At 55.6% G+C, this 25,852-nt stretch overlaps 2 protein-coding genes across 4 annotated transcripts; one reads left to right on the top strand and one right to left on the bottom strand.

The window, feature by feature from the left end:
• The first annotated feature begins 518 nt into the window (after positions 1 to 518).
• Positions 519 to 11,160, top strand: ZNF629 (zinc finger protein 629). Of its 3 annotated transcripts, none has more exons than XM_070362654.1 (3): positions 519 to 1,460; positions 3,902 to 4,009; positions 4,165 to 11,160. In XM_070362654.1, exons 2-3 carry the CDS (start codon positions 3,937 to 3,939, stop codon positions 6,696 to 6,698), a joined length of 2,607 nt encoding a protein of 868 aa, XP_070218755.1. In that variant the 5' UTR covers positions 519 to 1,460; positions 3,902 to 3,936; the 3' UTR covers positions 6,699 to 11,160. The 3 variants fall into 3 exon arrangements, with proteins under 3 accessions (XP_070218755.1, XP_014338090.2, XP_070218756.1); XM_014482604.2 differs by having other exon boundaries at positions 523 to 1,531; XM_070362655.1 differs by lacking the exon at positions 519 to 1,460 and adding an exon at positions 1,860 to 2,728.
• Positions 11,161 to 13,430: 2,270 nt separating this feature from the next.
• On the bottom strand, positions 13,431 to 25,764 carry RNF40 (ring finger protein 40). Its single transcript, XM_005888796.3, has 20 exons — positions 25,624 to 25,764; positions 25,312 to 25,515; positions 24,730 to 24,897; positions 24,454 to 24,595; positions 23,604 to 23,810; positions 22,938 to 23,059; positions 22,670 to 22,816; positions 22,498 to 22,572; positions 21,283 to 21,402; positions 21,007 to 21,186; positions 20,698 to 20,833; positions 19,769 to 19,890; positions 19,255 to 19,682; positions 19,051 to 19,168; positions 18,783 to 18,932; positions 18,393 to 18,605; positions 18,187 to 18,312; positions 16,953 to 17,093; positions 16,758 to 16,859; positions 13,431 to 14,658 (listed from the first exon to the last, which is right to left on the bottom strand). The coding sequence occupies exons 2-20, from the start codon at positions 25,441 to 25,443 to the stop codon at positions 14,482 to 14,484; spliced, it is 3,006 nt and encodes a 1,001-aa protein (XP_005888858.2). The 5' UTR covers positions 25,444 to 25,515; positions 25,624 to 25,764; the 3' UTR covers positions 13,431 to 14,481.
• Positions 25,765 to 25,852: the final 88 nt, after the last annotated feature.

Raw genomic sequence — 25,852 nt, forward strand, 5'->3', positions numbered from 1 at the left:
CCAGTCACTGTTCTGATGGCAGTGATGACAAGAGGCCAGGCCCCTGCCCGGATGGAGCTGCTCTTAACCTCCGTGCGTGCAGGAGGGGCCGATAGTGTTGGGGTGAAACATGCTGCAAGAAACACAGGGGAAGGGGGCTCAGGAGGAGCAAAGACCCTGAGGTGACAGCGAGGTATCAAAGGTGTTGGAAGCCAAGGATAAGATGGAGATATGGCTGCTAGAGCAGGTGGAAGGTGACAGTGCTGATAAGGAACAGAGGCAGGCCCAGCGGGGCCTCTTGTCCTGCTGGCCATACACTCTAACGGCAGACGTAGGCCCAGAGAAGCTGCGTCCACCATAGCAATTTCTGAAGGTTTGTTCCTCCTTTGGCTCCAGCGCACTCATGTCTCTGAACAGACAGAACTCACGTTCTCCTGTAATTCCTTTGTGTTTAACACACACACACACTCAAACCTTCTGAGTTCTTGAGGGTAGAGAGCCCAGCTTTTGTTCAACTCTGAGGTCTCCCCACCTTTCTGTTCCCCACAGTGCCCAGAGGTAATAGGCTTCCATATACAAATGTTTTCAATTGAAATAATGGCATGGCCTCACATCCCACACCTTAGTTTCCTGTCCTGTAAAATAGGGATGATCGTGGATTGGAGTGAGGAGGAAAAGAGATCAAGGCTATAAGCATTGGGAGCCCACATAAACTGGCCTTGGGAGGCCACCTGGGTTTTTCTCTTGCTCTGAGCTGGGTGCCCCAGGAACTACTGGGAAAGGCTCTGGCCCTCCTCTCTCCTGCCACAACCAGGCCTCAGTTTCCTCCTCTAAGGAGAGCTAATTGGGGCCCCGGGGGCGGGCACACACTTGCCAGGGAGGCTGGGGCCAGGGACACAGGTTGCCACAAATCTCTCCTGCCTGTGCTGGTCCCCTTAGCCCAAATGCTTGCTGCTGCGACTTATTTCAACTAAGCCGTTTTTTTCGTCTGTAGATGTTCCATCTCCAAGTGTGGCCGGCCAGCCCCTAATCCCAACCCACAACCCAGACATCCAAGACCCCTTCGTGGGTCTGAGTCCCAACAAAGGCAGACCCCAGGGGACCAGCAGCCACCAAATCAGAGCTCGGGCTTTCTGGGAGCGGCAGGCGGAGCCCCTGCCAGATGCAGGGTGGCCAGAAATCCGGAGCCCCTCACTGCCATCTCGGTTCCCCCCGAGAATCAGCTCCCACTGGAGACGGAGAGAGGGGCGCCGTCTCCGCCACCTCCCGGCTTCCTCGTCCTCCTTTTTTTCCCAGGCTGTGGGAGGCAAAGGGTTAAATCCCATAGAGCTGATGCTCTGACTCCAGGCTAGAGGGGCCCGGGAAGCTGGGGTCACTTCCTGCTCCGTCCCAGTCACCCTGAACTGGTCCCCGGGTCCTCAGCTTGGGATCACCCCTTGAGAAGGACCCTAGAGTCCTCGGCATCTAGCCCGCCCACCGAGGCAGGGCATTCAAGGGGTTAAGTCCCCTGGGGCTGGATCCTGCCTTCCGGCCTTTCCCAGACCCCAGAGCCGTGAGTGGGGGACGCCTGGGTTCCCGGGGGGTGGCCCGGAGGGCCCGGGACGGCCGCCGGGGAACAATGGGGCGCAGGAGGCCGGGGGCCCGGGCCCGGGCGTGAGCCCCCTCCCCCGCCCCCCGGCCGCCCGGGGTAGGGGTGGGGGCCGGGCAGGGGCCGCGAGGGCCGAGGATTCTGGGAAGAGCGCGAGGGTCTGGCTGTGGGGGAGGGGAGGGCGTGAGCATTCTGGGAAGAGGGAATTCGGCCGGGCCGGGGGCTGGGGCGCCGCGGGGGAGCCGGGAATCCTGGGTGCCCCCGGGGGGCGGGGGAGGGGAGGATGCCGGGCTCGGGGTTGGAGAAAGGAAGGAGGGTCGCGGGGACCGGCTGGAGCCGAAGTCCAGGGTCTGGGCCGGTGCGGGCGTGGGGGGACCGGGGCCAGGGTGGCTGCATTCCCGCAGCTGCCTCCATGTCAGGGTCACCCTGGGCCGCTCTCCACACCTCTCTGGGAGGCAGCCTCCTGCTCTTCTGCCCTCCCTCTCCCTTCGCAGTGGGGCTGGCTTGAGGTCGAGACCCGTACAGGCCCGAGCACCTCTCACCTCCCTCGGTCTCCCCACTTTCCTGCTCCATGTGGGCCTTGTCATTAACCCTTTCCCTTCTACCCCGGACCGCTGAGTTTGAATTTTTCCAGAGACATCAAGGTAGATGAGTGCTCACCTGTCCTCAGCAAACACAGCAGGCCTCTTCAAAATAGGCAGGCAGCCCCCAGCTTAGCAGAAATCGCGGCTGCCACCTCCTCACAGACACTTACGGATGGGGGTGGGGGATTCTCAGAGCCTAAGAAGCTGCAGAGATGAAGAAATTCATTTACTTCCTAAAATCTAACTCCTGTCTCTCCTGGGTTCAGCTAGCTCCTGCTTCAGTTTGGTTACCACCCCACAGCCTCCTCTGGAGTCTTTGCACATGGTCACCCAAAGCCCAGGCCCCCACAGGGTCTCTCTTAAGGGTCTAAACGTTGTAGAGAGTTCTCGCACTTAGCTTCTGAGGCCCTGTTCCCTCATCCCGGAATCTTATCACCGTTTTGGGAGTGACAGCTGCTTGTGTTTCACTCTGAGCTCCTGTTCCTCTGCTGCCATCCTCTCCAAAGCACTGGACCAAAGAGGTTCTCTAGGAGCAAGGGGCATCTCATTCATTCATCCAGAATTTACTGGACACCTAGTACGTGTTAGGGATGGAGTACAGCAGCAACAAAAGAGAAAATGGATTAGAAGAAGGGATGCCAGGATGGAACCATAGTGGAAGGCTTCAGCCGGGAGTGTTCTGTTTCTTGTTCAGAGCTCTGGGTTGTCAGGATCCAACCCCTTCTTTCATAGCCAGGGAAACCTGGTCCCAGGAATTTCTCCAGCCCTTTCCCATGGCCAGCAGGCTCTGACTGAGCTGTCTTTCCCCATCTGCCCGCGTTTGTGAGTTTCACATGACTTTCAAGGTCATCTCCCTCTCTTAGAGGCCAGGACATGCCAGACACAGAATCTTGCATTTCTGGTCTTAGCCCTGCCACTTCCCAGCCTGTGACCTTGAAGAAATCTCACTGGGCATTGGTTTCCTAATCAGGAAAATGGACAACCTGATTGGGGGTGAGATGATGAGGACCATACGGCAGGCACTGTGTCTGCTGTCACATGCCAGGTGGTCTGCATGCATTCATCCTGTCTCTCTTTTCCTTTCCATTTCCCTCTCAAAGTAGTTTCTGCAGAAGTCCCTGATGGCTTTAAACTGCCCCCTCTCCCTACCTCTAGCCCTAGCTTCCTCTTTCTTTCTGTGCTTAGATAACGGGAAAGTGCTCCAGTCTTTTGGAATGCCCTGTCTGTTCCCTCAGGGAAATCAGGGTGGTTATTACTTTTTTTTTTTTTTTAACTCTTTAAGTGTTCCAGCTAGTCTTGGTTCTCTGTGGGGCTCATAAGCAAAGTTTATTGGTCCCAATTAGCAGCCCCATTAAGGAGGAAAATTAGAGTCTTAATGAGCTTCCTCTGATTAACAAAATAACAGGTTTCCCAGCCTCTGGGCATCTGAGGTGGGGTGAGAGCCTCCTTTTCCGTGGGCGTCAGATGCTTCTCCAGCCCCCAGTCTGGGTTCAAAGGGTTATGATTGACGAGCTTTTAATTATACTCAAATTCACCTACTTGCTTAGTGGTGATCTTAAGCTCTGGAGCAGAAGGCAGGCCTACAGGGGGAGGGGGTTGCGGTGAGAACCAAGGCACAGAAAAATGGGGAGGTAGGAGACTACAGTTCACATCAGGAGAAATAAGGGCTGGGGATGGGGCAGATGGGGGAGTGGGGCTGGGGGAGTCAAAGCAGACCGGGGCTCAGCTCCCTGCCCCACCCCACCCCCAGGATCCCTGGAGCACTGGACAGCCCTGAGTTCCGGGATGGAACCTGAGACGGCGCTCTGGGGCCCAGATCTGCAGGATCCTGGACAGAGCCCGGACGATGGTCACCCAGGTGAGGGACACAAGAAGGGATGGCGGTCCTGAGGAGAGAGTGGCCCCATTCAGGGAGGGGCGCAGGCTCTGGGAGAAACCCCGGGAGGAGGGAAGTGAGGCCTGCCCCCGATTCTGAAAGGAGATGGGGGCTGGAGACTCCCTTTCTCTCTGTAGGTGCAGAGAGTGGGAACGAAGAGGAGAGCACTCAGCAGGAAAGTTCTGGGGAGGAGGTCATCTTGGGAGATCCAGATCAGAGCCCAGAATTCAAGGACCCATCAGAGATGCCCCTGGAGACACCCTCCCAGGATGCCTCTGGCCCCCAGGATGCCCCGGCCCCGCTGGGTCACGCCAACCCCTCGGACCACCAGACCCCTCTGGACACCCCCTCCCCCGAGGTAGTCCCGACCCCGTCAGACTGGACCAAGGCCTGTGAGGCCAGTTGGCAGTGGGGGACTCTGACCACCTGGAACAGCCCCCCGGTGGTCCCGGCCAATGAGCCCAGCCTGCGGGAGCTAGTGCAAGGCCGCCCGGCCGGCGCCGAGAAGCCCTACATTTGCAATGAGTGCGGCAAGAGCTTCAGCCAGTGGTCCAAGCTGCTGCGGCACCAGCGCATCCACACGGGTGAGCGGCCCAACACCTGCTCCGAGTGCGGGAAGAGCTTCACGCAGAGCTCGCACCTGGTGCAGCACCAGCGCACGCACACGGGCGAGAAGCCCTACAAGTGCCCCGACTGCGGCAAGTGCTTCAGCTGGAGCTCCAACCTGGTGCAACACCAGCGCACGCACACGGGCGAGAAGCCCTACAAGTGCACCGAGTGCGAGAAGGCCTTCACCCAGAGCACCAACCTCATCAAGCACCAGCGCTCGCACACAGGCGAGAAGCCCTACAAGTGCGGCGAGTGCCGGCGGGCCTTCTACCGCAGCTCGGACCTCATCCAGCACCAGGCCACCCACACGGGCGAGAAGCCCTACAAGTGCCCCGAGTGCGGCAAGCGCTTCGGCCAGAACCACAACCTCCTCAAGCACCAGAAGATCCACGCCGGTGAGAAGCCCTACCGCTGCACCGAGTGCGGCAAGAGCTTCATCCAGAGCTCGGAGCTCACCCAGCACCAGCGCACGCACACGGGCGAGAAGCCCTACGAATGCCTGGAGTGCGGCAAGAGCTTCGGCCACAGCTCCACGCTCATCAAGCACCAGCGGACTCACCTGCGCGAGGACCCCTTCAAGTGCCCGGTGTGCGGCAAGACCTTCACGCTGAGCGCCACGCTGCTGCGGCACCAGCGCACGCACACGGGCGAGCGGCCCTACAAGTGCCCTGAGTGCGGCAAGAGCTTCAGTGTCAGCTCCAACCTCATCAACCACCAGCGCATCCACCGCGGCGAGCGGCCCTACATCTGTGCCGACTGCGGCAAGAGCTTCATCATGAGCTCCACCCTCATCCGCCACCAGCGCATCCACACGGGCGAGAAGCCCTACAAGTGCTCCGACTGCGGCAAGAGCTTCATCCGTAGCTCGCACCTGATCCAGCACCGGCGCACGCACACGGGCGAGAAGCCCTACAAGTGCCCTGAGTGCGGCAAGAGCTTCAGCCAGAGCTCCAACCTCATCACGCATGTGCGCACGCACATGGACGAGAACCTCTTCGTGTGCTCCGACTGCGGGAAGGCCTTCTTGGAGGCGCACGAGCTGGAGCAGCATCGGGTGATCCACGAGAGGGGCAAGACCCCGGCCCGAAGAGCTCAGGGCGACGGCCTCCTGGGGCTCGGGGACCCTGCCCTGCTGACCCCACCCCCCGGAGCCAAACCCCACAAGTGTCTGGTCTGCGGGAAGGGGTTCAACGACGAGGGCATATTCATGCAGCATCAGAGGATCCATATTGGCGAAAACCCCTACAAAAATTCGGACGGCCTCCCTGCCCACCCCGCCCCCAAGCCGCCTCAGTTCCGGTCCCCCAGGCTCCCTTTTGGAGGGAATTCCTTTCCCGGTGCTGCGGAGGGCAGAGCCGACCCGCCTGGACAGCCCTTTAAAATGCCCGACGGGCAGGAGAGTTTCAGCCACAGGCTGGGGCTGCCCTCCTCCAAGTCCTACATCTGTTCGCACTGTGGCGAGAGCTTTCTGGATCGCTCGGTGCTCCTCCAGCATCAGGTCACCCACGGCAACGAAAAGCCCTATCTCTTTCCCGATTATCGGATTGGCCTCGGGGAAGGGGCGGGGCCCAGTCCCTTCCTCAGTGGAAAGCCCTTTAAATGCCCCGAATGCAAAAAAAGCTTTGCCCTCAGCTCAGAGCTGCTGCTGCACCAGAAAGTTCATGCCGGCGGGAAAGCCCAGAAGAGTCCAGAGCTGGGGAAGAGCTCCTCCGTCCTCCTGGAGCATCTCAGGAGCCCCCTGGGGGCCAGACCCTACAGCTGCTCAGATTGTGGGGCCTCCTTCCTTGATCGCCTGGCTCTCATCCGGCACCAGGAGACCCATACTCGAGAAAAGTCCCCCATACCCGAGGACCCCCTCCCAGAGCCAGCCACCCTGTCCACAAGCCAGGAAGGTGAGGGAGAGGCCCCCGTACCCACAGAGAGCAGCAGCCATGAGGAAGGGGGAAGCCCCAAAACCAGCTTGGAAGAAAAGCCCTATTTGTGCCCCGAGTGTGGAGATGGCTTCACAGAAGTCTCAGCCCTCCTCCTCCATAGGAGCTGCCACCCCGGGGTCACCCTGTGAACAGGGTCTGGAGACCAGAGGCCTCTCTCTCCTGAGAGGAACACTGGGTCTCCTCAAAAGTTACGTGGGGAAAGGAGGAAAACCCTATCAGATTGTAGAGAAGAAGAGGATAAAGAATTGTGGGTAAAAGTAGTGCTTTTACATCAGTGATGAATAACCCTTTAAAATTGTTGGTGGGAACCACTTATAAGGCAGTAGAGAAAAACTGTTGGGTTAGAAACCCTATAAATATGTAGGAAAAAAAAAAGCCCTTTAAGTCTGTAGCAGAAAAACCCTATAAACCATAGTGGATAAAAGCCCTATTAATTGTAGGAAGAGGTCCCAATATGTCTCTAGACAACCCTATAAAACTGTATTGAAAACCTAGTGAAACTATAGGGTCGGGGAAGCACAGGGAATCCGACAGCATCGACTTGGGAGGAGTGACCCTTAGAAGGTGTAGAAGGACCTCCCATGAACTCACTCCACAGCGTTCTCTCCCCCAAGAGTATGGGAGGGAGCCCGTCTGCCAGAGCCGTGGACGATGACACCAAGGAAAATGCTGGGCTGGGGGAGGAGCGTGGGAATGAGGAGGAAACTTCTGATTCCCCAGAGGAGAAATGACCCAGGAACTGGGAAGAGAAGGTCCAGTTCAAGGCACTGGGGGTTCTGTGGGGGACGAGGGAAGTCTTAGATGATTGTGTGTGAGAGAGGGAGAGGCCCATGGAACTCCTGATCAGAAAGAACCCCCAAAATGGGAAGAAAAAAACATGTCCAGCCTGTTTAAAGGCCAAAGTTTGGGGAGCATAAAAGTTTTAAGTGTAAGGAGACTAGGAAACCACCACAAAAATTAGGAGGGAAGAGTAGGGTGATTTGTTAGAGTGCTTTGAGGAAAGCGAACCAAGGTGGAGAAGCCATTGAGATGGAACCCAACAAACCCCAGGCTGCCCAGTCCTCCCTGTTTCAGAAGCTTGTCAAACTGCAAGTACAAGCAGATCCTAGCTCAGGCCACCAGAGTTCCCCACATCCCCGAGCCAGGCAGGACTCCCCTCTCCCCAGCTCAGCTGGGGAACATCGCTGCGAGGCCTCCAGGGATGGAGGGTCCCTCCTGCCACATTCTCAGGTCTCACTGTCGGGAGGCTTCTCCTGCAATCTAACTGCCACCAGTCCTGAGGCTGTGGCAGCCCATTTCCTTACATTCTGTCCTCAGAGAGGGAGAAGCCTTGTTAGTTGACCTCCAAAGAATAAATCCCTTCAGAGACACGAGGTCTGTGTGTGGTCAAATTCTGGCCAGACTTCTCTTAAGAGCACCACCTTTGATTCTCTGGCAACAAGGGACAGCAGAATGGACAGAATCGAGAGCCTGGATTAGCCAGCAACCTGATTTTTAACCTCATTCTCTCACGTGAGCTGTTAGCAAGGCTGCAAGAGGACGAGCCAGCAAGAGGACACGTAGTGATGGGTGTCCAGATACCCCACAGACTGGACCGTAGGTCCCTGAAGAGTACACGGAGACCTGACCACCTTCCTCACCTGGGTACCTGGAGCCTTCTGAGGTTGCAGCAGCCCAGCCCAACTGTGGTCTTGGAAAGAAGACAGAGTCCACCCACTTGGCTCCTCTCCTCCTTAGCCAGAAACCTTCAGAGGGAGACAGAATGATGAGAAACACACTCCCTGGCCAGGCCCGGCTCCTGTCCTCACACACCACGTACAGTGACATACTTTCATTAACCCTGCCAAACCTGCTCCCGTGGTGGGGAATGAGACTGTTGTCCTCTGAAATGGTCGAAGAGCCAAAACTCTTGAAACATCCATAACAAGAACCCCACCCCTTAACCCCAGAGACCCTTAAAGGAGGACAGGACTCCCTGTCCAGAGCTGGGTCTGGAGGAAGTGCCCACTGACACCACGTCGGCCCCAGTAACGTGCTGTGGTTCAAGTAGAACTGAGATGCCAGGTGGGGAGTCACGTCCCTGGAGAGGGTGACCCGGCTTCCTACAAACCTGTGGAAGAGACCTCTGATTCCATTACCTAAAAGTTCAAAAGGTGAAAGTCCTTCACCCTCCGTCTGTCCTGTTCCCAAAGGGATGACCCTCAAAGGCTGAAATCTAGAACACTGTAGGAGGAAAAGCCTAGGCCTGCTGGGGAGAAGGGAAAGGCAGGTCTTGGGGGACTGAGGAGACCCTGATTATATCTGCATAAAGCCCCACCCACCCAAGTGCCAGGTCAGAAAGCGCCACCAGGAGGGGAGAAGGAGCCTGCCTGCCTCTACTGACAGCATGGACCGAGGAGGCGTCCCTCTGAGACTGAGGAAGAGGAGACCATTCTCCAAGCAGGTTTTTTCTTTCCTCTAAGATGGCAGCAGAAAGAAAAATCATTTGTAGAAACAAACCCCTTGTAAAACTAGAAGCAGATCCTCTTGGAAATAGGCCTGAGGAATCAGTCTCCAGAAGGGTCCGGGAGAGCAGCTTTTGGGGCTCAGGGCCAGTCCGGGGGAAGATGGGTGGTCAAGGCTGACTGAGGGCCTTTCGAGGCCTCGGGTGTAGCATACATAGTAGGGTGCTCGCATGTCATAGGGTGAGGGCCAAGGGTCTTGGCTGTGGTACTGAATGGATGATGTGGACACAATTAGTTGGGGTCTGGGGTTTCATAGCAAGAAAGGGGGCAGAGTCAGAGACCTTTGGGGTGTGACCTGTTCTCTGTTGCCCACCTCCCCAAACTCCTTTAGCCAGCTGCTTTCCTCCCAGAGCGAGCTACATCTTGGGAGGAACTAAGCAGGGAGCAGGCTGGGGGAGGCGGCAGTATCGAGTCCTTCTGACCAGGTCAGGCCAAGGCCCAGGGGATTGTGGCACTTTCCCACCGGAAGCGAGTCGGGAAGGCAGAGTGTAGCCAACCCCTCCTGTCCAACTCCACGCAAGCCTGACTCTTTAGACAGGCCCTTATGGAGGAGCGCAACACAGGGTCACAGCGTCATTGGTGAAAGCAGAAGGGAGAGTAGAAACTGATCTGAGCTTAGGGTGAAACTTGAAACTGCTATGGATATGGAGGTCAGAAGGGAGCCCGGGAGAACTTGCCATGAATCCTGAATGGTGGGGAAGCTCGAAACCATCACAACCGAGAGGTGGGGTTCCATCACACCTGCCCCTCAGGTGAGCAGCCCCGACTCTTTTGCCCCCACTCATCTGACTTGTCCCCGTGGAGTGAAGAAAGGCCCCACTTTTGAGTATTGTGTGTCAATAGCAGTGTTGTGTCAGCGGTGGTCATGTTGATTAGTTGAAGAGAATAAAGGGAATAAGATTTCCCAGGTGTTTTCTATCTTCTCTTTCAAGTTCAGAGCAAGCTGAGAGAGCCCGTTCTTTGCCAAGGCAGGGTCCACATGTAAGTCAAAAGCTCAGCCCAGCCCTGTTCCCAGAGGCCGGAAATCTCCATCCAGTGCTTGCTGGTGGGAGCCTGAGGGTTTACAGCTTTAAAATCTATCCTCTTGGGAGACGGGGAGAAATGTGCTGAGAAGGTGGCAGAGCCAAGCAGCACAGCATGCCGACTTCTGGGTGGCAGCCTGGTGACTCGCACTGGGCTGGCTCAGGGCCAGCTGTGCTGCCCCAGGGAGCCCTCTCTGGCCATGACGCCCACACCCTCTGCAGACTGCCACGAGGCACAGCGCCCAGATTTAGTTCCAGAAGCTGGCAGCCGCCTCCCCTGGTTCTCCTGGGTCCTGGACTGTGTCCAACCCTTCCTCCAGACCAGAGCCCCCTAGACCCTGAAGAGAAGTGGTTGGAGACCTAGCTCGTCATCTAACTCAGGATGTAGCCCATGAGCCCCCAATGTGTGGAGAGGCTGAGGCTAACAGAAGGCTGCCATTTACCTAAGATCTATTGCAAGGTGGTAAAGGAAACCAGAATGACCAGGAGCAAGCTCTGCGTACAACCAAGCCTATCCTCCCCCACCCTGGGCCTGCCCGGGCCTGGCCTGGGCTCCACATCGTCTGGGTCAGGCAGGGATGCACCGCCAAATCCTCCTTGCAGGCTTGCCTCAGCACTATCTCCTGGGCCTAAACCTTGCCCTGGCCCAAGTGACTGCTTGAGGCAGCTCTAACCCAGTGCCTGCCTCTGCCCCAGTCTGCTGGGGGCCTCCTGCCCTAGCCAGGAAGCTGTCTCCACACCTTCCCTTTGTCTTTCTAACCCCAACTCCCAAGGCAGGCTCAATTGTCTCTCCTTTCCCTTCTCCATCTGGAAAGCAAGGGGTGGGGAAGGGTGAAAGAGAAGAGGGAATTGATTTCATGAAGAAGCGAATAAGGAAGGCTATTCTATATTTCCTGGAGACACTGAGGTCCATCAGCATAGGAGTCCTCTGTAAATGAGGGGACTCCAGAGGAAGAACAGACACTGGAGCCCACTGATTCTTTTTTTTAATTTATTGGGCTGCACTGGGTCTTAGGTGCAGCAGGTAAACTCTTAGTTGTGGCATGTGGGATCTAGTTCCCTGACCAGGGATCGAACCTGAGCCCCCTGCCTTGGGAGTGCAGTCTCAGCCACTGGACCACCAGGTAGGTTCCCCATTGGTTCTTACTTAGCAGAAGGGGTTGGATCCAGGCATAGTACCTGCCACAGCAGCGGGGCAGGAAACTGGCTAGAGGCAGTGACCTGAAGGATGAGGGCTGCAGGAACAGGAAATTGTGAGTGTCGGGATCAGGGGTGGGGTGGGAGATAGAGGATGCATAACAGGTGTCAGCTTAAGAGCATAGTGGGGTGGGAACTGAGAAAAGGCGAGAGAGCAGAGGCTGGACTGTGGAGTACCTTGTTGGAGTAACTTCGGGATAAGGACACCATTGGGGGAAAGGGGAATTAAGGCGAGTGACATGATCTTAGCCCCATCCTCCAACCCTGGCCATAAATGGTAGCAATTTGGTAAATAATATAGCAGAGTGTAGCACCAGAGAGCCCAAGGGAAGTGTTACTTATTTTTTAATCAAGTTTCAGAGCTTTGCTTTTTGATGTAAACATTTAGTGTGTGTGTCACTCAGTTGTATCTAACTCTTTGCAACCCCATGGACTGTAGCTCACCAGGCTGCTCTGTTCATGGAATTCTCCAGGCAGTACTGGAGTGGATAGCCATTCCCTTCTCCACCAAGGGAATTTTTAAGAAGAGTGATTGAAGTCAAATGCTCCCCTGGAACCTGTGGCCAATCTCACTGGAACCTGGCTAAAACAGGTACCTTTGCCACTAAGGCCAACATCTGCTCACCCACACAGGCCAGCCAAGATCAGGACTGGGCCAGGAGGAGCTTTGACCTCCCTGTCCCAAGAGCCCAGGGTATCGCAGACACTGAGTTTACTGGTGCTTGGAAGGGATTAAGCACACTGAGGGGAAGGGCCTGCCCAACTCTTATGGCAGATCTCCCCGGTATTGGGCAGGCTCATTCTAAAACCAACATTTGTGAAGAACTTACTCTTCCTCCTGCAGCATCAGTGCCTGCTCTTCCCACAATTCTGGGATTTTTATCCCACTCCCTTGGGGGCAAGCTTGAGAAAGTGGTTTGGTGTCTATTAAGCATGAGGACTGGGAGTTTTTAAGACTCCCCCCTCCCCCCGGATATGGAGACTGCTTAAGAGAGATATTGGGGAAGTGACGTCGTCACTTGGATTTGGTAAGGAGCCCACGTGGAGGTGACTCCTAGGAAAGAGGATAGAGCTCACAAAGGATTGGCTGACCCCGACCTGCAGCGCTCCTTTCTGAGCCAGACGGCATCTCTATGATGCAATATGCTGCGTTTTTTCCCCACCCTGGCCACCACTGCCGGGGGCCGCGGACACTTCCTCGGCGGCCCGATGCCATCCCCCGCCGTGGCTCGTGCCTCGGCGAGCGCGCCCACAGCCGGCAGCCCTGCACCGGAAGTCAATGTAGCCCGCGTCTCCGTCTCGGGTCCGACTTGGACCAGCCGCTGCGGCCCCGCCGAAACCTCGGGCGCCAGGTGGAGCCCGAAGGCTGACAAGGCCGCTGGCCCCAGCGAAGGTGCGACTCCTGATAAGGCTGTGGGGTCGCGCAAGGGGGTGATTGCTGACACACCGGCGGCCGCTCCCGTGGCCATGGCTCCAGTTCCAGCTCCAGCGTCAGCACCCAGCCTGGTCATCACCGTCCCGAACGCGAGGCCCAGCACAGCCTCGGTGAAGGGTCCGAGTGCGGACCCGACAGCACACTGAAGCCACAAGCACCGCTAGACACGGTTCCCGAGAACATGGCCAGAGGACGGTGCAAGTCCGAATGAAGGAAGTCACCCGCTGAGGTGTCCTGTCTGTCCATCCGAAGGGGAGGGGTGGGCGAAGCCGCTGGGGAGACATGGCCCAGACTGGGTGTACAGGCCTGGTCTCCTCCGAGGACCTGCCACCAGGTGAAAACATGGGACTACATTTCCCAGGATGCAGCTCGGAGCTCCCGGCTTCCCTGCGGCCAATGATCGCAGGCGCGGGGAGGCGGGTGGCAAGCCGATCCAGGGAGTAGGCTCTTCCTGGTGGGAACAGGAGAGCAAGCTGGCGGCTGAGTGCTGACCACGACGCTTCTCCTTGCAGACATGCCCCTCCCACGGGCCCAGTCTGGGACCATGGACAACAGTATAATAAGCAGGTGGCGAGAGTGGGGTCTGATCTGTGCAGGCCCTCTAGGTTCACTCGCCAGCCTGGGAGGCTCTGGGAGTTAAGTTTTAACAGCCAAAATCCGGGACCGCGTTTAGGGCAGGAAGCCTGGCTCTGGACTATAGGCTGAGGGTTGGACATTTATTCAAAACAGCCTATACAAGACATCTCTAGAGCAGGGGCTGTGGGTCGGAGTGGACCCTTGCACCTGTCAGCAGCTCCACCTCCCAGACCCCCTTGGACTGCCCTTATAGCCCATAGAGTTTGCTTGGGCAGACAGCACAGGAAGCATCATATAGGTACAGGCTCAGTCACGGGGCATTAGATGAAGCTCTTCTACCTGGAATGATTGGAAGTTGGCACAGTGGGCTAGTCTGTCCCTTTCCCCATGGGAAGTTCTGCCTCCACTAAAGGCCACCTGGATGAAAGCAGGGTCAGGGTGAGGGACCCAGCACAGACCTGGGAAGTCGGGCCTGGGAAGGGAGGAGAGATTGGGAGGAGTCTGATTAGGATAGAAACTGATGATCTTGGTTCACCCCCCAGATGAGTGCAAGGTGACTGCAGCGAACTTGGAGCCTCCCAGAAGAGGACAGTGCTCCCACCAAGGGGATGCTCTTAGCATAGGACCAAAGAGCCCAAGCAACTCCACAGAAGGGAAGGTCTGCTCAGGTCTGGGGAGCAGAGAGTGAAGGAAAGTATCCCTGGGCCCCAGGGCCCAGTCTCAGAGCAAGGAGCTGGGGATCTGACCAACCCTGGTCCTAACTTGTGAGTGTGTTAAGTAGGTAGTGAGCCTCCACTTGTGTGGGAGGTCACAGCCTGGGGAATTTCCACTTTTTGGCTGGGATGGGGCTGTGGAAAAAGCTGGAGAAGGGTTAGGGCCAGCTGCCAGCAAGTTTCGTTGAGTGCTCTGGGCCCCTCAGGGCTCTCACAGCAGACCTTTCCTGCAGGGCAAGTGCCCCCTAGGCTGGAGTTCTCACCTAGGGGGAAAAGGTGGAACTGAGCTTGGCTAATCCCACACCCACTAGCATGCACTAGGGCCCCTGAACCAACCATGTGGGGAGGGGCTGGGCCCACAGGGTCCAGAATGGAAGGTGGGGGACGCTGGATGTGGGGTGGGGTGAGACTGGAGGCACAGCCCCCAGGGTCCATGGTGTTCCAAAGTCCCCTGAGTTACGTGTTCAGCTGATGTAGACGCGGTGGAAGTCATGGGCACCAAAGGCGGCGTTGCACTTGGGGCACTTCCTCTGGCGGGCCTCATAGCGGCCCCGAACACACTCGAAGCAGAAAACGTGGAAGCACTTGGTAAGGACTGCATCTTTCTTGCGGGTGTTACAGCAGGGGCAGGTCAACCGCGCCTGGGCCAGGCAAAGGCGTCAACTCAGGAACAGTCCTGACAGTGCCCAGATCCCAAGCTGACAGCAAGAGATGGTTCATACTCAGACCACCCCACAGCAGGCTGCACCAAACTCTCACGATAGCCCTGGGAGGTAGGGATAAGCACTTTCCACATGAGGAAACAGGCCGGGGAGCCCAGCCTGATACTATCTAGTTACTATCAAAACTAGATAGGAACAGTCTAGACTCTAACTTGGGTGGTGATGCCCAGTGGTCACAAGTCCCTGCTAAAGGTCAATGACCCACAGGCTCCAGCCTGAGCTCCTCTGCCCTGGGGCTTCATCCCTTGCCCCACTAGCCTTCTTTGGCAAAACCCCAATCCTGGCTTAAGCTGACTGTTTACCTTCTACTTGCTAAGTCACAGCTGGGCATGGCAGTGCCACTAGAAATCTGCTGCTCTCAACCCTCAACTGGGCCCATCCCTGGTGCTCCCCTGAGATCCTGCTGTGGGCCACTTGATTCATTTCTCTCTATGGAGGTTTTATAAATCTCTCTTACCTTGAAATTTCCCACCTGCCGAAAGGTCTCACCTCCTACTCCAGATAGGAAATTCCCTCCACACAGCATTCCCAATAATCTTTCTCTATCCTGCCTGAAATCCCAGCCCAGTGCACTACCTCAGCCACTCCACACAAGTATCACCTCTTCTCTAGCTCTCAGAATCCTACCCACCAGCATTTGACAGGCTCCAGTCTGTAACTTCTCCCAAAGTCCTTCCCTTCTCCCCTTTCAGCTGTCTCCACCCCTACAAGGCCAAACTGCTCCAAAAGGTTGTCTTTTTACTGACTCAACCTCAGTCTTTTCCACTCCCGGTGAGTCTAGGTGATCTGACCTTCACCTCTACCCAATAACCATTTCCACCAAGACTGTCAAACGCAAAAGGTATCTTTCATCACTTGCTTCATGTGCCTTCTTGGTGCTCTGACTCATTCACCCCTGCCTGCTTGAAACTTCTCCAGTCATCTCACTCTACGAGGCTCTCCTTCCTTCTTTTTTAAAAAATTATTTATTTGTTTAGCTATGCTGGGTCTTAGTTGTGGCATGTGGGATCTAGTTCCCTGACCAGGGATTGAACCAGGACCCCGAAATTGGGAGTGTGGAGTCCTAGCCACTGGACTACCAGAGAAATCCCTCCTCTGTCCATTATTTAAGCTTTGAGGTTGCTCAGGGAAAATGACCCGTTTCGTCTCAGGCCACAGGCCCTCCCTGAGTGACCAGTTCCAAGTGGCTTCTGCCTTCACCTCTGCTGACAATCCCCCAAAGCCTCTGTCTTCCACACCAGCCCTTCTGCTTTGTCCTCCCAGCCAGCCTCCCAAGAAGTCCCACAAGTAAGTACCTCATCCTCAATATCCTTGAGATGTCACTCTCCAGTCTAAAACCCTTGGATGTCTCCACAATGACTACTGAATAAGCCAAGAATCTCAACCTGGCTCACTAACCTTCAGGATGTGACACTGCCCAACACCCCCTCCCCACCCCCCAGGCTTGTGACTTATTAAAAGCCCAGGTTCTGTCCTTTTAACTACCACTGTCCAGCTGTGCTTCCAGCATGCCTCTCTCAACTAGGGGCCTCCACCTCTGCCTCTCCCTTTGCTGGACCCTTTCATCTCCATTCCTCATGGCCAACGCTGAATCCCTCTGCAGTTCTCCTCTGGAGGCTATTCCTTCAGGAAGTCGGCTGACCGTGCCCCCCTCCCCACCACGCCCAGAGCTATTAAGGGCCTCCCCTGACTGCCCCCAACCCCTCTGGCCTTTGCCATCACACTGCTCATCACTCAGAGGAAAAGAATTACTTGGCTGCCTCCTCCACCAGACTGTCAGTTTCAAGAGACCCAAGGCCAGGTATAGGTCCCAGTCCTCCCACACTCAGCACTCTATCTGGCATGCAGTATATGTGCACCACACTTGAGAGCTCTCTTGATTCTCCACAATGGATTCTGCCCAGGTTTTGCTATCCTACCTTATTTCTGGGTTCCCTGGACTACCCCCTGGAGCTTCACCAACCCCCAGTCTGAGATTTCCCAGGTTCGTGGAGCACAACCTAGCTCGACAGCCCTACCTTGTATTCCTTGATCTCCTCCTGGAGGATTTCATCAGCATCTGCGTAAACTTCCACCTTCCTCTGCTTCTCCAGCTTGCGCCGAAGCCGGGAGATGTCCTCCTGAAGCAGGAGAAGAGGGCAGGCTGAGTGCAAGGGTCCTCAATCCAAACCTGCTGGCCCCGCCCCCGCCTCCACTCCCTGCCAACCACACACCTGAGCCCTCTTGAGGTTGAAGCTCTCCTTCTCCCGCGCAGCCCGGCTCTCAGCCAGGCAAGGCTGGATCTCTCGCAGCCGTGTCTGCACGTGCTCAAGCTGCACCTTCAGGTCCTCGGCCAGCTGGGCTGCTTCCACGGCCTGAGGTGGGTGGAATGGGGAGGAGGGGCACAGCTGGCCCTTGGGGAGCCAAGCGTGTGGAGCCATGACCCAAAGACGCTTATGTCAACTGTCCAGTGGTTCCTGCTCTTGGGATAAGTCCAATATCTTCACTGAAATTGATTCTGTCTCCTGACCCCACCAGCCTCACCTTGTCTTCCTCATTCCTAGCACTTCTGGCTCCTGACCTGCATAACCCTCTCTCCTGTCTCTGAGCCTCCACAGGGTACTCTGCTCCCCTCAACTCCCCCAACACAGAGACTTTCTCTCTGCGGCTCCCTGAAGCCTCAGCTCAAATGTCACCTCCTGAGAGAGGTTCTTCTGTTTTTCTTTCATACAGTTCTATTTCCTTCATAAGACATGCTGTGAGTTTCCGGGGGGCTACGTGGTTAGAATTCCGGGCCTTAACTGCCGTGGTCTAACAAGCCATGCAGTGCGGCCAAAGACAGACATGCTGTGATCTGAAACAGTGTTGCTTAATCTGAGTGATTATCGGCTTGCTCTCTGCCCCTCATAACTGGAAGCTCCCACTTCCAGCAGAGGTGATTTGTTCTTGTGATCTCCCCAGCACTCAGTGCAGTCCTGGTACCCAGCAAAAGCATGACTAACATTGCTTAAACGAATGAACCAAACAGAGAGAAGCCCAGAGGAGAAAAAAGATGAAAGTCAATGTTAAGCCTTTACCATGAACTGGAGGAGTGATGTCACTCCTGATTCTGTTCCCCTCAGAACAACAACTACCATGAGCTAGAGACATTTCTTAGGATTAATACAACTATGTAACAGAGACAGCTAGTGCAGTGCTCAGGACATGGGCTGTGGAGTCAAGGAGACCTGGGCCCAAATTCCACTTCCACTCTCTCTTGAACAAGTCAACTACCTCCCTAAACCTCAGCCTTCTCCCTTACAGAACAGGAGATAATGATGAAAACTGTTGTAGGATTACTTTAAGGCGAAACACGACCCAACAGGGCAAGTCCTCAGCACAGGGTCTGGCACACATTAAGTGTCTGAGACATGAACGGGGCTGCGTAGGGCAGCAGAGCCAGGCTCTGGCCCAGGTCATCTGCCTTACCTTCCTCTTGTTGAGCTCCAGGGCCTGGCTGCGCAGTGTCAGCTCCTTCTCCACACCCCCAAGGCTGCCCTGCAAGGCTCGCTCTTTTTCCTCTAGCTTCTGCACGGTCAGGAGCTGGGCATCCACCTAAGGACAGGAGTGGGGACTCAGTGCTGGGGAGCCCCTGCCTCTCCAGTCCCACCCTAACAAGCCTGGGGCAGCCCTACCTGGGACTTGAGGCCAAGAACCTGCTCGCCCAGCTCATCCTTCTCCTCCCGCAGCAGCTTATGAATCTGGTTGGCTTTGATCCGCTCTGACATCAGCTTGAAGTTGGCGTCATCCTTTTCTCGCAGCTGCTGGAGCAGCCGCCCATTTTGTTCCTGCATGTCCTCAAAGGCCTGGCCGGTCACATCCATCTCTGACAACAGGGCCTCCTCCTCCTGCAGCAAGTGGGCAGGGGCAAGACGGAACGTGGGAGACGGACAAGATCAACTGTGGGGAAACCGCAGGAAAACACGGCTGTACAAAGACCCACAGAGTGGACCCCGGCCGTGTGCTAGACCAGGAGGTTTAAGGAATGCCAACATTCAAAGCTGGGGGTGGGGTGGGGGTCACACCTGCTTGGTGGCACCCAACTTGCGCTGCAGGTGTTCAATCTGCTCCTCCGCCTGACGAATGCGCCGCAGGGCATCCTCGTCCGCGATCTTCTTGCTTTCCCTCCGATCCCTCTCCTCCAGTTCCCGGATGCGGCCTCGGAGTTCATCGACCTATAACCACCAGGAGGGAGCTCTCTCATCACTGCTTCCTGCTGACCCAGGGCTCAACTCTGGTCACTGCCCCCCCACCCTGGGGCAGCCTTTCTGCACAGACCCTACCTGCCCTCACCTCAGCCTTGGCCTTGCGTTCTGCTGCCATGAGCTGCACCTTATCCCGCTGTTCCTTGGGTGCAGACTTATACATGTCCAAGAGCAATTTCATCTCCTTCTGGCTTTCCTGGGCCTTCCTGGGGAAGGCACAGGAGGAAGGCTGGGTGAGTAGGGCTGGAGGTCATTGGGCACGGGTGGGAGGGAGAAAAGAACAGGGCCTCACTTGAGCTCTACTCGGAGACCTTTGAGGAGTTCTGATTCCTTTCTCTTGACCTCTTCCACTTTGGCCTTCTCCCGATCAGCCCTTGAGAGAGCCGAGGCTACAGATGGGGGTCCCAGAACAGGCCCTTCTCGCTCCCGAAGCTCCCGCTTGGGTCTGGCCTCAGGTTCTCGGCCCCGGGAAGAGGGTCCCTGGGCCCCGGGGGTCAGGGCCTGGGTCTCTTCCTCGGAGGCCACCACGTCTTCCTTCTTCACTGACGAGGTAGTAAGGGCAGCGCCAGGCATGGAAGCCATCTCCTTTCTGGTATCGGGGGCACCAACAGGGCCTGGCCCACCCTCTTCTTTCCCTGGGACTGGGGCACTGAGGCTGGAGTCCTCTGGGTGGCCCAGGCTGGGGATGGAGTGAGTAGAGCCACTGGCCTGGGCCCGGAGCTGCAAAGCAGAGAGAGAACAGGGCCGAGGTGAAACATGCTCACTGGGGCCTAGCCATGGGCTTCCCTGGGAAGCCCGCTCCTCACCTTGGCAATTTCGGCCTGCACTTCGCGCAGTTTCCGCTTGTATCGCTGGGCGTCCCCCTTTAGCTGGTGGTTGTGGTTCTGTAGGCTGCTGATAAGGTGGCGCATCTCGCGGTTGATGGGCCCTGGAGGAGTACAGGAAACCAAGGTCAGACTGGTCCCTGGGTTAGGGGCCCAACCCCTCAGTGAGGGGAGAGGCAGGGCCAGAGCTGTCACTCTCACTATGAAGGAGAGAAGAACTGAAGCCTTATACAGAGGGAGTGAGCTCAGTAGATAACGGAAGAAAATTCACCCAAACATAATCTGATGCTGTGTGTTATTTTTGCTAATGAAGATTTCAAAAATACTTCCAGATTTCCTTCAAAGGAACACATAACTGTAAATTCACAAGTTAGTCCACTTCCTTTAGCTTCTTAAACAAATGTCATCTTAGTTTCATGTCCCTGGCATTTCTCCTAATACCTCCTTACCTTCCCTCCTTGCTTTACTTTTCTTGGTATACTTGTTACTACTACTACACACGTTCAATTTTCCCTTTGTCGTCTGTCCTCTCTCTCTGTAACACAGCTCCACAACAGCAGTGATTCTTTGTATTTTGTTCACTGGTATAATCCCAAAGCTTAGAACTGAGCCTGACTCAAAAGAGGTGTTCAATAAACCTTTGTAAAATGAACTAGTGGAGAGGCACCCTAAAGGCCAGAGAATCATGGACGGGGCTGACAGCTCCTGTTCTGGCAGAGTTGGCACCATCAGCCACCTCAGGCAGCTGTAAGCCTCACTGCATCTTTAAGCCTTGTGGTGGGGTCCCCATTTTCCACAGGGAAATGAGGCTCTGTGAAAGGAAAGAATCTAACCTCTGGACAAGCATCTGGCCACACCAGGGCCCAGCAATCCCACAAAAGGCCCCACCTCAACCCTGTCCTCGCACATACCCGCCTGCTCATTGGCCGCCAGGTTCTGTTCAAACTCAATGCGCAGCATCTCGTACTCCTTGCGAACCTGGGCCAGCGTGTCCTCCAGCTGTATAACCTCGGTGCGTAGCTTCTTCTGCAGCCCCAGCTCATCACTCTGTGAGGTGAGGCATTAAGGACCCACACAAGCCCACCCTCAACCTCAGACCTCAGTGGCTTAGGAATTTATTCCCAAGGGATCTCTGGCAGGCACCCCGGACTCTGACACCCTTGACCCAGGAACAACCTGACCCAGAGGGCCTGACCCTTACCCCTGTTCCACCGGCATACCTCCATGTGCTCAATGTGCCTCAGGTGGGAATTCTTGGTGGCCAGCAGCAGCCCGCGGGCCTCGTCCAGCTGGGTCTTCACTTGCAGAGACTCATTGTAGAGCAGTGAGAACTGCGCCTGCAGCATCCGGTACTCCCCCGTCTCCCGGACCACCTCCTCGGGAAGGCTCCGCAATGCTACCTAGGGGCAGGATGTCTGAGCTCACTCAGCAAGAGGAAGGAGAGCTCAGTGCCCACCCTGCAGGCTAATGCCTTCCCAGCCCCAAACACAACTCACCTTGAGGCGCTCATTGGTCCGCACGGCCCCCTGAAGTTCGGCCTGCAGCTTCTCCAGTTCTGCCATGCGGCTATTGGCCAATTCCTGATTTTCCTCCAACTCCGCATTCAGCATTTCAAACTGTGGAGTGGGGAGGCCAGTGGGAGGCAGGGCCAGGGCATGAGGCATGCGTCCCTCACAGCCCCACCATATGCTCTGCCCAAGCTCCCCTATGTGGAGCAGCGATGGACTCTGAAGGCCCAGGGACAAACCAGACCCAGGCACTTTCCTAAATGTTCCTAGTCAAGTAGGAAAAATGCAATACTGCACGGTCAGTGCTGGGAACCAAGGCTTGTACCTGACGGGGTCAAGGAAGCCTTCCTGGAAGACCTGAAGAGGAAGCTGAGGAAAGGAGGACAGGGAACAATGACTTTGCAGCACCAAAAAAAGAAAAAAAAATGTGCAGTGACAAAGAAGTGAGAGAGCAAAAGCAGGACAGGGAATGGGACAGCGGCAGCAGGCCCCTTCTCAGCTACACAACGAGAATGCCAAATGCCTCCAACACAACCAACACCTCTTTCCTCAGTGGTACTTTTAATCCCTTGGACAGTAAGGAGATCTAGCCAGTCCATCCTAAAGGAAATCAGTGCTGAATATTCTTTGGAAGGACTGATGCTGAAGCTCCAATACTTTGGCCATCTGATGTGAAGAACTGACTCATTTGAAAAGACCCTGATGCTGGGAAAAATTGAAGGCGAGAGGAGAAGGGGACAACAGAGGATGAGATAGTTGGATGGCATCACACTCAACAGACATGAGTCTGAGTAAACTCCGGGGGTTACTGATGGACAGGGGGGCCTGGTGTGCTGCGGTCTATGGGGTTGCAAAGAGTTGGGACATGACTGAGTGACTGGACTGAACTGACTGACGGACTTCTAGTCAACTGATTTAAGATTCACCTACTTCTTATTAACTCCCCCAACTAGAACTTAAGCTCCATGACAGGTTTCTGTTTTGTTCTCCAAAATAACTGCTTTCTACACAGTAGCTAACATTCAGTATTCAGCAACTATTCACTGAATACAGATATTAAACAATAAAACAAAGAACACTGTGAGAGACAGGCAAAGACCTCCAAGACCACAGATGATGTTTGTCCCTAATTCTAAGGGGGAAGTTCAAGGGTAGAGTAGAGAAAAAGTTGCGGGAGGGACCAGGAAGAATGCTGCTGCTCACCTTCTGCATGCTGAGTGTGATCTGGCCCCCCTGGAAGCCTGAAGAGCTCCCAGACACATAGTAGCCAGAGTTGAGCTATGGAGAGAAGAGATGGACAGATGGGTGTCGAGAAGAGAAGTTAGGGCCCTATGTACTCTGTTCAGGCTCCATCTGACCCAGCCCCGAGCCTCACCTGCTCTAAGGCTTCTGCCAGATGCTTATTAAGTTTTTGCTCCCGCTTCCGCAACTTCTCAATGTCCCACTGCAGGTCCTCTACTGTCGTCTCCATCTCCAGCACTTTGGTCTCTGCAGATGTCACTTTATCCTGGAGCTCAGAGTACTGGGGACAATGAAGGGGACAGAGGCTTAGATGACAGACTTGGCTCCCCAAGATCCTTGGGTGTCCAACTAATCCAAACCCTGTCCTGGTTCCAATCCCACCCCCAAATCCCAACTCCCACCTCCAATGAGATGCGGTGGTGCTTCTCCTGTAGTTGGGTGGCCAAGTCCTGTAGCCGCCGATTCTCACGGCCCAGTTCCCGGGTGCGTGCCCGAGCCGCCTCACCAGGGGGCTCACTGTCCCCTGGGAAGGCAGGGCTCAGGTAAGAGCCAAGTCCAGGGCAATGGGTCAAAGTACTAACTCATTCTGGACTCTGCTATGTGCCCAGTGTGATCCACCAGCTGTCTTGCCACTTTCTCATGACAAAGCCAGGAGTCTTTATCCCTACTGTACAAAGGAGGAGACCAGCTCAGAGAGGAGAGCCATCTGCCCAGAACGCCCGGGCGGGGCTGACAGAACTAAGGCTGGGCCCTTGATGCTATGCCTTGGATGGATCAGTAACTGCCACTAAGATTTGTGAAAAGTGCTCCCAAGAGGTCTCCAGCCCCAAGGGAGGAGGACCCCTCCCCCAGTATCAACAACTCCTTCTACCCATCTCTCTAGACGTCAACTCCAGAAATCAAAGCCAGATCCCGCACTGACAGTTTAACCCTTCTCCTGAGAACGTGGCTGATTTATCCCTTGGGGAACTGTGGTTGCCTCTGGGCTAGGAGCACTGAGGAGGGGATACCATGAACAGAGAAATCAAAGTTGGGGCACCTCGGGGGTGGGGGCATAAAGAACTAACCTCGGCTATATACTCGCTGACAGAGTTCTTCCACCCGGCGCTGCAGGCGGTCAGAGGCCTCCACAACACGGGACACAGCTGCCTTGGAGAACTCCATGCGGCCCTGCAGCTGCAGCTCCACCTCCTCACTACTGCTTGCACCAAGGGCCACCACAAAAGCCAAGGCTGGCTCACTGAGAGGGGGCCGCAGCTGCATTGGCAGGGGCTCTGGGAGGGACGGACAGATCCTCGTGAGGACAACAGCAACAGTCACCACTACTCTGTACCAAGTGCCAGACTGAGCCCTTCAGCACTCTATAGCTTACTAAATCAACACAACCAACACCTGAAGGACTGTGTTATCCTCATCTTAAAAGTGAAATAACAAAGGTTCAGGGAGGCAATGTCCCTAAGGCCAGAGGCCTACCAAATCACTTCCTCAGGGACGCCTTCTCTGCCTTCCCCGATCTAAACTAAAGTGCACACACACTAACTCCCTTTCAGGCCTCCCTGCCCCCCGCAACGTCTTTCTTGTGGTTTTAATCACTTCCTTTCCTAATGGTTGGGGCAGTAAGTTATCTCTTTTTGGTTATTTGTCTTCTCCAAATCTACAACAATGCCAAGTACACAGTCAACATTTAATACTTTTTTGAACTACAGGTGTCAAGATGTGAATTGCACTCTTAACCATATCACTCAGATTTCAAAGCCTGTGTTCTTACCCACTGCCCTTTGTGGCCTAGAAAGGAAATCAATTGTGTGTGTTTGCAGGCGGGGAATTCGGCAGCCTAATAATATCAAAGTCCCCTCCTCTCCAGGACCTTTCCCATAACTTAATTAAGCTTCCCAGATACTAGGGCTCTGGCCCTACCCCTCAGCTCCGAAGTCCCTGGCTCTGTGAGAGGGGTCTCATCACGTGTCGGCCCCTCCTGGGTTCCAGGTGCCTCTGTCCTTGAAGACAGCTCCCCCTGGCTCTCATGGTGTCGGAGAAGGGCTTCCACAGTTTCATCCAGCTGAAGGGAGAAAGCACCAAAAATGTTATGAATCCCTCAGGTGCTTCCCAGCTTGATACTCCTTTCCTAGTAGAGGGGTCTGAGGATTGGCAGCTGGATCAAGGCCAGGTCTTCGAAAGAAGAGCGACATCCACCTGGGCCCAGTAGCGATTGACAATGAGGAGGGTGGCATCATCTGTGGCTTGCCGCTTCTCCAGCTTCTCAATTCGTTCTCGGAGTTCGTCTTCACATGCCTGTCTCTGTTCCAGACGCTCTGCAAGTTTCTTGTTCTTGAACTGCAGAACCTTGAGGTCCATCTCCTCCTACCAAGGAAATAAAGGGGCCAAGAAGAGGGTCAAGCAGGGCCCAAGAACCCAATCACAGAGAAAGACAAGAAAAGCAAAGGCAACGGATGGAAGTGGGGAGCCTCCCCAAATGAACTGCCATTAGGATTTAACGAAGCTCAGACACCCACAGAGAAAGCGTCTCGGTTGTGAGGCGGATCATGTTCTGCTTCTGCCTCTTCCTACTGAAGTCTTTGACAAGCCACACGCCCTGTGGGAACCCGTTTTCCTATCTGTAAAGGGAAGGCTGACGTCGTGTCCTCGGTTTCCTTCAGCAGAGTGTTCTGTAAAGTGGATCTTGCTAAGCTTGGGGAATTGGGAGTTAAGTTCAGGACGATGTGGAGGAAAAACAGATGGGAGTTCTAGCAAGTTTTGAGGCAGGAACCCACGAACCGTGGAAGAGATGCCTCCCAGGCGAATGGGCTCTATGAGCGTGGTGGTGGTCTTCTCCTCGCGGCTCAACTTCTTCTCTGGGGGCCCCGAACCCCCATCCCCAGCGGCGCGTTTGTTGCCGGGCCCAGACATGGCCGCGGCAGCGAAGAGAGGAGCAGAGTCTCCCGAGGGACGTCAGGCAGGCGGAGGCTGCACTCCTATCACCTGCAGAAGACAGAGCGAAAAGATGTGGAGGCGGCCGGAGCTCCGCAATCACGCAACTCCCCCTCACCTACCAGAGGGTCCCTGCCCCGCTGGCCCTGGGCCCCTCACCGGCAGCAGGATCAGCCCAAGGGCGCCATCTTGGACTCCACCGGACGTCACTGGCCTCCCCAGCACAGAGCGCAGGCGCCAGGGGCAGCCCCGGATGTGGCGAAATTGTCTTCATTTCCTGTTTCTATTGGTCTCGCTTTGTCCCGCCTCTCGGGTCTCTATGGGTTTCTTTCCGAACTCTCTTCTCTCCGTGATTGGCCAGTAAACAGTTCCCATGGTAACCGATAAC

This window comes from Bos mutus, chromosome 25 (genome assembly GCF_027580195.1).
Source record: "Bos mutus isolate GX-2022 chromosome 25, NWIPB_WYAK_1.1, whole genome shotgun sequence".
Lineage (NCBI taxonomy): Eukaryota > Metazoa > Chordata > Mammalia > Artiodactyla > Bovidae > Bos > Bos mutus.